The sequence below is a fragment of the Populus alba genome, chromosome 19 (assembly GCF_005239225.2).
Source record: "Populus alba chromosome 19, ASM523922v2, whole genome shotgun sequence".
NCBI lineage: Eukaryota > Viridiplantae > Streptophyta > Magnoliopsida > Malpighiales > Salicaceae > Populus > Populus alba.
In genome coordinates this window covers 9,801,540-9,811,660 of record NC_133302.1, presented here as the reverse complement: position 1 = coordinate 9,811,660, position 10,121 = coordinate 9,801,540, and the positions used below count along the sequence as shown (strand labels likewise).

At 33.0% G+C, this 10,121-nt stretch overlaps 2 protein-coding genes across 3 annotated transcripts; both read right to left on the bottom strand.

Annotated features, from left to right (window-relative positions):
- Nucleotides 1-1,074: 1,074 nt before the first annotated feature.
- LOC118056714 (putative disease resistance protein RGA3) lies at nucleotides 1,075-4,726 on the bottom strand. 2 transcript variants are annotated; one of them, XM_035069022.2, is made up of 2 exons: nucleotides 1,252-4,726; nucleotides 1,075-1,150 (listed from the first exon to the last, which is right to left on the bottom strand). In XM_035069022.2, the coding sequence occupies exon 1, from the start codon at nucleotides 3,663-3,665 to the stop codon at nucleotides 1,323-1,325; it is 2,343 nt and encodes a 780-aa protein (XP_034924913.1). In that variant the 5' UTR covers nucleotides 3,666-4,726; the 3' UTR covers nucleotides 1,075-1,150; nucleotides 1,252-1,322. The 2 variants fall into 2 exon arrangements, with proteins under 2 accessions (XP_034924913.1, XP_034924912.1); XM_035069021.2 differs by having other exon boundaries at nucleotides 1,077-1,164.
- LOC140955043 (putative disease resistance RPP13-like protein 1) lies at nucleotides 3,721-8,553 on the bottom strand. The gene is made up of 4 exons (XM_073406577.1): nucleotides 8,510-8,553; nucleotides 8,155-8,308; nucleotides 7,928-8,033; nucleotides 3,721-4,763 (listed from the first exon to the last, which is right to left on the bottom strand). Exons 1-4 carry the CDS (start codon nucleotides 8,551-8,553, stop codon nucleotides 3,721-3,723), a joined length of 1,347 nt encoding a protein of 448 aa, XP_073262678.1.
- Between the last annotated feature and the right edge of the window lie 1,568 nt (nucleotides 8,554-10,121).

Sequence of the window (10,121 nt, the reverse complement as noted above, 5' to 3'; positions counted from 1 at the left end):
ATTCAAACTAATAGGTTTTCTAGTGATTATAATATTAGATGACTCTCATTTCTTTAATTTTATTAATAAAAAACAAAGAATTTTTTTTTTTTTACCAAACTTATTCAGCTAATCTTGTATTAGAAGAATGATCATTCGTGACGGTATATATTACAATCTGAAAAGTACACAAATTAAAAAGTGGAAAGTAAAATAGAAAAAAACTGTACCGAAATCAGCCAGAGAAATGGGGAAAAATGGAAAGTGAACCAGCATAACTCGAAAAAAAATGTGATATTACAATCTGATTCCTTAGAAACTTTGTTGTTGATAACCAGGTCTGATGCTATGACTCGTTTCTTGCGGGGGATTGTTCAAGTTATTAGATGTCTTGTAGAGAGTCGTCGGTGAAGCAGTGTCGTGGGTTTCAAGAAGGGAGTTCTGTTGCTGACTTTTTGCCAAGGCTTTTCTTGCGCTCTTTTTATACTGTAAAAAATAATAATATTAATAAATATTTATAAGTAGACAGTTGGCCGCACTAGTATTCATATAAGTTTGTATGGAATGCAACAAATCTTGAAAATATATGATCTTATTTCCATACAAATTTTTTTATTTCCTTGGGTCAACTATAAAATTACTAAATCACAGCATTTAAAACCATGTTTCCTAAACGCTATATAAAAGAGAGAACTTTTCCTGAATAATCTCCTAGCATTTATTTATACACCCATCAAGACTCATCATGCCATCCGCTCATGGTCAACATCCTGTCCTAGAAAAACTCTCACAGTAAAAGAAAAAAAAATGAATTATGCTCGCATCATTTTCTAAAGCATATAAAATTTCTAACATTATGAATGTCATAATTAGATTTAACATGAATGAACTCATTGGAATATGTTGGAAACTTTTAATATTAAACTACCAAACATTTCACCAGAAAAGAAAGGGTAAATACTCTGCAAAATAAAAGAAAATGTTTTGATTTTTAGCAAAGAAAACAATGTATGATGACCAACTGAATTAATATAACGAGAAAGTTTGTAATAATGGCTAATAAAGATGAACAATTAATTGAACATGAAAGAATTGAAGTACCTAACTCAAGTTTCAACGAGAAACTGGATTTCATTTTAGCAGCGAGCTTACAAGATGCAATCCTAAAGCCCTGCGGATCAAACCCTAATGGGTGACCAAATTAATTAGGAAAAGAGACCGAGAATGGATGAATAACATAGGGATTAGAGAGTAAATAAAAAATGAGTTTACCTTGCATATGTATAATTATCTAAACTGCTTGTGATAAGAGGAACTGATCCTAGGACGTGAGAAGTTCTGAATCACTCAGAACCACCCCCCTTGGCACAATTTTCCTTTAGAAGGGGACAGTCAATGACCTCTAGCCTCTCTGCTAGAAAGAGTTGTTGCATGGATGTAGGTAGATAGCTCAGATTCTTGCATCTCCAAATCCCAAGCTGCTGGAGACATTTGAGGCTACCTAACCATTCTGGCAAAGCTTTCATTCCGTTGAAACGCCGTATATACAGAGATTTCAGGGAAGTGATGTATTGAAGTTGATCTGGTAAGGACGTGAGTTTATCCCAACCAGATATTACTACCTCTTCAAGGGACGAGAGATGTTGGATTGAATTCAGACCAGGGAAAGTCTTCAACTTCTCAGAGAAAGGACCAACCGTCAATTGCTTCAATCTGGTGAGGCAGCATAAGCTATCCTCGGGAAAGTAGTCCAAGCTTGGACATTTTGTGACTTCTAAATGAAGTAGGGAGCGCAACTCTCGCAATTCATCAGGAATTGAGGTTAGCTCTACGCACCATCGTATACATAAATGCTCCAGTGATGTGCAGGATTGCAGCCCAGATGGAAGAGCAGTTAATTTCTGACATCGTTGAATGGCTAATCTTTTAAGGGACTTCAGATTCTTCAAACTTGGAATGGCCTCCAGATTGGGACAAACTTCTATTCTTAAATTTTCAAGAGATGTGAATGAATGGAAGTCGTCAGATAAATAACTCAACTCACCACAAAAGCAGATCTCAAGTTGTGCAAGTGATGAAAGATGGCTTATTGGAATGCTGTTCAATCGCGGACAACGCATAATGGACAACTCTTCAAGGTAAGGAAATACAATCATGTCACTTTCACCACCTAATGCCGGTGCTCTCCATTCAACTAGATTCTCCATACACTGTAGAGACAACTTTTTTAATGCCGGAAACAGTGGCAATGTTTCCCTCCTGCTTTCTCCCTCATTTCTGTAAAACTCCATGCCTATACATCGTATGGTATTCATTCCAATAATCTCCAGAACTTTAAGGCGACGAAGAAGTCCAAGCGTTGGCAATTCTTCTGTTCTCTTGCAGTGTAACAATTTCAGATTCACCAAATTTTTGAGTGGAAAAGAATCACCAGTACCGGGAGTTCTCAGCAGCAGCCATGATGGGAATTTTTTACCCCCATAATTCTCAATCTTTAGGCTTTTAATGTTTTGGTGAGGAAGCAGACCTTCAATCACGTCATCATCATTGTCAAAACTCTCTCTTTCTGGACTCCATACAAATTCCATCATGCATATTCCCTTTTTTTCACGCAAGTTTGCTTTGGCAGCCTCATCTCTGTCTCTCACCTGCTCCAGATTGTATATTGCCAATCTCCCACTTAGTTCATTTAAGGACTCCAGCTCTTGAACTTTTTGGCCCCTATCTTGACACACAACAAAGAATGGCAATGTTTGAAGAAAAGAGAAGCATCCCACATCAGCTGGCATCTGGTGATGATAAGTAACATGGATATGTCTCAGATTGACTAAATCTCTCATTCTTCTAGGAAGTGCTTCAAGTGATCTGCACTCAAGAAGTCTTAAAGTTTGTAAGTTGTAGAGATTAGTGATGGAATCGGGTAATTTCATGATAGGAGTCCGCGATACATCAAGATATCTCAGATGTTTTAACTTGCCGATCGAACTCTGCAACTCCCAGATATCAGCACCATCCAGACTTAGGGTTCGCAAGCTTTTGAAGTTCCACGAGTCATGAATGGAATCACGTGAAAACAAAGAACGTAATTTTCTACCCCGAGTTTTGAAGAACTCCTGTGCATTTTCTGTGTCACGACTAAGATTTGCATAACGAATATGAGATAAATCATCAACACCTGGATAAGCCTCCGAATTCTTCATGACTTCAGATTTTGAAAGATAAGATGCAAGATCATGCACAATATTATTCATCTTGCAACTTCTAATATTCTCCAACTCATCTCTTTCCTCATCTACCAAAAAATAATTGTCAATTAAGTAACTAAAACATTGATTACCTATATCTTCCATCCTTCCATTAGATGTCCCAAGAAACCCTTCAGCCATCCAAAGTTCAATCAACTGTTCCTTTCCCATTTTAGTACCTTTGGGAAAAATTGAACAATATACCAAACACCGTCTAACAGTCAACGGGAGGCGATCATAATTTAGCTTTATTGGAAGTAAAATTTTATTAACTGGTGCATCCCAAGCATGGAGATTTCTGAGCAATGACCATTCTTCTATCCCGAATATCAAGCGCATCATTCTCCCGAAAGCCCTTGCAGCTAATGGAAGACCTTCACATTTTTCTGCAATCTCTTTCCCAATAGCTTCCAAGTCAGAAGTTATTGGTTTCTCCCCCATTTCCAGACCACCGCTTCACTAATAATGACCAAGTTTCCTCACAAAGATAGTGGTTTCACTCATACCTGCACCCGGGAGATGTCTCCATTATAGATGCCACCCTCCTACTCTGAGTTGTAACAATGATAGCACTCCCATTAATTCCACTAATTCCCAAGAAAAAATTCCGTAACCTGTCCCACTTCTCATAATTTTCATTCAACACATCATCAAGTACAAGAAGAAATTTTCTTCCCATCCAACTCCTTGCTGAAAGACGGTCAACCATCACATCAATGTTCTCTACTCTTCCAATGTTTCTCGAAAGAGCAACCAGCACACTTCCCAAAATATTGTCATGGTCAAAATCATCAGAAACAGAGACCCATAATGTTTCATCGAAAAATTCTCCGTCGTCAACAGCATCAAACACCAGTTTTGCCAACGTTGTCTTTCCTATACCTGCCATGCCCACTATAGGAATAACAGAAAGATCTTGTTGGTTGCTTGAGCTGGTCAGCAAGTTGATAACTTTAGAGACATCGGGCTCCCTTCCTTTTAAAAGTTCTGGGTGGTCAAAAAAGGAGTCTGTCTCTTGGTTCGGACTATTTTCGAGAATTGTTCTAAAAGATGCAACTCGAAGCCCAAATCCAGCGGCTTCATTTTTCAGTTTATCCAGCGATCTATTGTTCCGCATAAGCTTCCGATTCAGTTGCAACAAGAACAAAATGGGGTTGGAAGGCGAAAAGAACCTGCGTACCTTCTTCTTCAGTTGGCTTCGGATCTCAACCTTTCGCTGGAGGGCCTCATAAACAAACTCGTCTATCACATCCTCAGCATCGAAAACTTTATCTTTCAGATCCAAGCAGCGCTTCAAGGACTCCTCTGTCAGTTGTCTTTCCTCAATATCTTGTAACATGGCCTGAACCAGGATTGATGATTCACGCAGCCTTTCCAGCTGTCCCTTGATTTCCAGTGCCTTACTCAAATTCAGAGCGCTAAAGGGATCCAAAACTCCATGAAAAAACTTAACAGAAACTGCAGACAAAAAAATTTCCGCCATAAGCAAAATGCGAGCAGAAACTTGAGCCTTGCCAAGAGAGAAGCAACAAAGTGATTCTGGAGATAAAAATGAAAAAGATAGTCAAATGTTATCTGGGTTAGCATCTGCTTCCTTTTGTTCAACGTCTTTGGTCCCTCTACTTTTTATGCTTGCTCAAATTAGACCCTCCATGTTATTATGTTCAAGTGCAACCTATTTGTCAATGTAATATATGAAAACATAAGAAAAGACACCTACATAAGGGTGTTTTATAAAAAAAAATTTAAAAAAAAATACAGTTTTTTAATTTAACTATTATTAAAAAAACATAATTTTATTAATAATTACTATTACTATTAGCGGTCACTTAGAACCGCTACTAAGAATAGTGGTTGTGTCTCAAATTCAGTGTTAACATAGAACTAAGTCTAAACCACCAAAATCAAAAATCAAACCAGACCTATAATTTAAAATGTGATATATTATTATTATTATTATTATTATTATTATTATTATTTGTTAATTATAATTTCAAATTAATACATATATGTTTTAAACATTGTTTTTATTTTTGTACTTTTAAATTGTTAATGAATGATTCGAGATTTTAAACATGTTCACATGTTTATCTGTTTTTGACGATATTAAATCATGCTTATATAAACCAAGTATGAAAATATATAAAATGTAAGACAACTTTAAAATCAATATGACAATTAGCAAAAATAATATTACAAAACTAATAATAATAAAAATAAATCTTAAATAGAAAAATAACAAAACATAATTATGTACAATATAATAATACATCTAAGCCTATTTATGTCTTTTGCGATGACGAGTGGATGGACCAGTTTCATTAATAGCACGACTTCCATCTATCTATGTGATTTTATTCTCTGAGACAACATCATCTAGGTTTAGTGTCTCTTCTAACATGACAAGTGTAGTATGACATGTCTCGAGGCATGAAGATGTATAATAACAAGCAAGTCCATCATCATATAAAAAAGATCACGAAGATCAGTCGTAGCACGTCAATCATCATGTAGCAATTGTCCAAACTAATATGAAGTAAATAAAATAATATTAATCCATAAATAAAATATAATGATTTTGTCAAAACCTATATAAAAAAAATAACAAATACTTGCATCATTCTGAATTTGTCGTGCATGTGGCTCATACTATATCTCCTCGCCTTGAGGAACTTGCGTTGGGTTAGGTGTAATGATTCTACATGTTATATTTAGGTATCAATGCATGTATTCCTCCTTATAAATTATAATATGCACCTCTCTAAAATTAAAATTTCTTTGTGCATCCCACTTCGATATATGTTGGAGATGGTGGATCATTCAATTTTAATCGACATGTCTACCCGAACGACTAATGGAATGTAACTAATCGCTCGTATCTATATCATATGGGATGAGTTGTGTAAAACCAAATTATCACATCACACAGTCCAGACAATGCAACTCAACAAGCTCAAAAAATACAAGGGGGACAGCTAATGTCTATAAATTCATGGCTAGTGTGTGTATAATAGGAGTAGCTTTCATATCTTCTGCTGAACAAAGATTTCACATGATTTATCTAAACATCAATAATGCAATTATTTCTAATCATTTACCAATATCAACTCAAGAAAAATTATCTCCCAACATTTATAAATATCAAAAAATCAAACATCAACGCAAATAATTAATTCTCATCATTTACCAACATCAACACACACAATTACTTTAATAGATTTACCAATATCTAAAAAATCAAACATCAATGCAAATATTTAATTTTCATCATTTACCAATATCAACACACATAATTATTTTAATAGATTTACCACTATCCAAAAAATCAAACATCAACACAAATAATTAATTCTCATCATTTACAAACATCAACACAAACAATTATTTCACTCTCATAATTTACTAATATAATTCATTTGATTGTTGTCAATCTAACTCGCTTTGATAAAATTTCAAAACATGAGTTGAATTATGTTCAAAATATCTACTCACACCATCTGTTAATAAATAAGCAATGAAAGTTATTAAATAAGGTTTTCTTGAAAAACATTCTTAATCTAAATACTATAATTTATATGTTCAATAACGTATTACTTGTATTCTAACAAAAGTTGTATGTCAACCTCTAAAACATGGATAGACATAACAGGCGTAGACTTAATTTGTGGCCTCCCTAAGTGTAAATGTTCCCACGATTATAACTTTATGTACGAAAAAACATACAACAATCAGTAACCAAATATATATATACTATATATATATATATATATATATATATATATATATATATAATACAAAAATAACAAACTTATTACATTTATTTTACATGTAAAAGCAATAAACATCCTCCAACTTGCTTTGATTTCTCAAAGCTAGCTTGATATAAATGTCTATACAAACATGCAAGGACACCTGAACCCTAACTATAAAGTGGAATGGACTGGAAACAACATATCATCAAATCATTCATCAAATTTACACTTTGAAGATTCATAGAACATCCTACGCAATATCGATGATATTCAATTGGTTCAAACCAAATTGTTTTCATTTCATATTTAATACCAACATGTATGTTCAATATAATACACATACCACTACAGTCAACCTATAATGTGATGTTGAATGAGTCATAAAACCAACTACAGTTAACATTATTTTCTTTTTCAACTAATGCATAAGCCAAAGAAAAATCTCATTATCTGCATCAAAAGCAACTGCAATCAATAACTTTTCACTGAACCTTTCATACAGATAGGTGTTATCCATACTGATGATTGGCCTACAAGACTTGAACCCCTCAATTGCATGATCAAATGCTTAGAAAACATTGCAAAACACAATTATTTCACTATCAAGTTGTCCATTATGTTTCCACTCATCAACTGTTCTAGGATTTGATTCTTGTAAAGCCACAAACAATATAGGTAACATTTCAAAATGAGTCCCCATGTCTTCTAAAAAAGTTTCTCGAGTATCTTTTTGTTTTGCAACCCATGCTTTATAGTAAGAAATTTTAAACCAGTAGTACAATTTAATTTCTTATCTTATACTGGAAACAATAATGCAAGGTTATCTTAGGCAAGAGTTGCAACCGCTGATGCAATAACTTTAGTATCAAGTTGATGATGGTCTTTTTTTTTATGTATGTAGTGGTACATGTGTGTTTACTTTTCAACTTTGTTAACTCAAAGAAATCTAACCTTTTATAATATCCCCCACGTATGTACCATTGACATTCAGATACATGAACACACTATAGTTGAAAAAATATTTGGTTTGAACGTTAAACGTGATATTCAAGTAAACCTACAATGTGTCATTACTTGACAGCATTCACCAAATCATCTTTAGTTTTGAAATTCTATCCAACAACCAAATCACCACTTCCAACTGATTTCTTATGATAAATAGACCAATTATTACAAACCATGTCATCAACTCCAGTATCACGGCCAAATTCTAGAACTAGAGGCCTCATCACATCATCATGATCGTCATCATCATCATTATCATCATCTAATATTTCATCTAAACTCCCGACATCCTCATCTTCATTATCACTAGGATCAAATAAATCATACCTGCATTGATCGCAATATGTAGTTTTAATCATATTTTCATCATAAGTTCTCATAATCCTATCTTCCAATATCCTAGATATACCAGCGTAAGCTAAATATGATAATTGTCAAAGTGATCGAGCAGATGTAGGCATTTATATATTAGTATCGACTAGCTCCATATTATATGATCTAATAAGTTTAGGTCAGCTACTTACATACAACTCCATCATATTTATTCCACTTTGCACGAACATTTCCACCATGTTTCTAAAATCAACATAACAAGCAATCCGTATCGGAAAATATTGATGTTGCCAACAAAACACTGCCAAGTGATATCTATTTCAATATCATTATAATTCAACTCAAGTCTTTCACATATAACTTCTTCTTTTTTTGGTATCTTCAAATGACATGCCTCTGGTAACATTTAAGAACATGATACTTTTGTCAATATAATTGATACTATTATTTGTATAGGAACAATAGTACCACTATAATGACAAAACATAAAGAAGTTTGAAGACATGTTTTGTAAAATAAAATAAAAAACTCATTTAATCAAAAATAAATTATCTCACAATTTGATAAAAAGACAAATTGATATTATATAAACCATAATAACAAAAATAAAACTATAATTAATTGTAAAAATTCAATTACAATAATTTTTACAACTTATCAATTAAATATTTTTTTACAATTAAAAATTAAATTACGACAACTAATTGCATCAATTAGAATAAAATTTATATCAATTCAAATAATATAATTAAATATGAAAACTAACCCAATAATCAATTCAAACCATAATTTCTTTAATTCAAGTCTAATTGATTCCATAAATAACATCAATTGTATTAACAACACATTATTGCAACATTCATAACCTAAAATAATCTAATTATCAAATACAACACAAATTCCTAATTATCAAACATAACACAAAAATGTAATTAAATCAAAACACAAAATTTATTAATTCAATACTTAAAACCATCAAACTAACAAACAATGTAAGTGCTTCACTTGCGTTTCGTGATGTGTAGGTGGTAGGTCACAATGGTTTGCTTGGACAAAAAAGCTTGATCGGCGGTTTGCAACTAAAAAATGATAGAGATACTAGTGGTGACAGGGGAAAGATGATTCTAGTGTTTTTATGAAGGATTGGATAGTGTTTTGGCTGATTTGATGACTTTCTCTCTTGGATTTTTTCACGTTATAGGATTTTTTTTCCTGAGAATAGGCGGCGATGGAGGAAAATATTTGTGCTTTTATATACAATCGTGGTTTTCTTATGAAACCGCTATTGTAAATTGCGGTTGTCAAATAACCGTTATTCTAAATAACAATTATGTAAAAACTATGTCATTTTTTTCCTGAGAATCGGCAGCAATGGAGAAAAATATTTGTGCTCTTATATACATCATAACCACGATTCAGAATCGTGGTTTTGTTATGAGACCGCTATTGTAATTCACGGTTGTTAAATAACCGCTATTCTAAATAGCAGTTATGTAAAAATTATGTAATTTCCCCAAAACTTTTCAAAAATTTGTTATTTACACTTCAGTTTTTTAACATTGTGTTAGTTTTCAAAACTACTCTACATAAGGCAAGTGACAAGCTAAAAACGCTTCAATTGTCAAGTTAATACCTTGTTTGGCTATTGGTCAACCTTTTGTCAAATTTTGTTTTCTTTTTTTTTTCTAATTATATATATTTTTTTATATATTTTTAATCATTTTTATATGTTAATATTAAAAAAAAATTTGATGCATTTCTCAATGAAAAGTACTTTGAAAAGCAACTACTACCACAATATCAAACA

Coding starts and splice junctions, on each gene's coding strand:
- LOC118056714 (XM_035069022.2), bottom strand. CDS start 3,665: ATGGGGGAGAAACCAATAACTTCTGACTTGGAAGCTATTGGGAAAGAG.
- LOC140955043 (XM_073406577.1), bottom strand. CDS start 8,553: ATGGTGGAAATGTTCGTGCAAAGTGGAATAAATATGATGGAGTT. Junction 8,034..8,154: donor ATACTGGAGTTGATGACATG/GTTTGTAATAAT, acceptor GACACATTGTAG/GTTTACTTGAATATCACGTT. Junction 4,764..7,927: donor CGTGGGGGATATTATAAAAG/GTTAGATTTCTT, acceptor TTTTATCTCCAG/AATCACTTTGTTGCTTCTCT.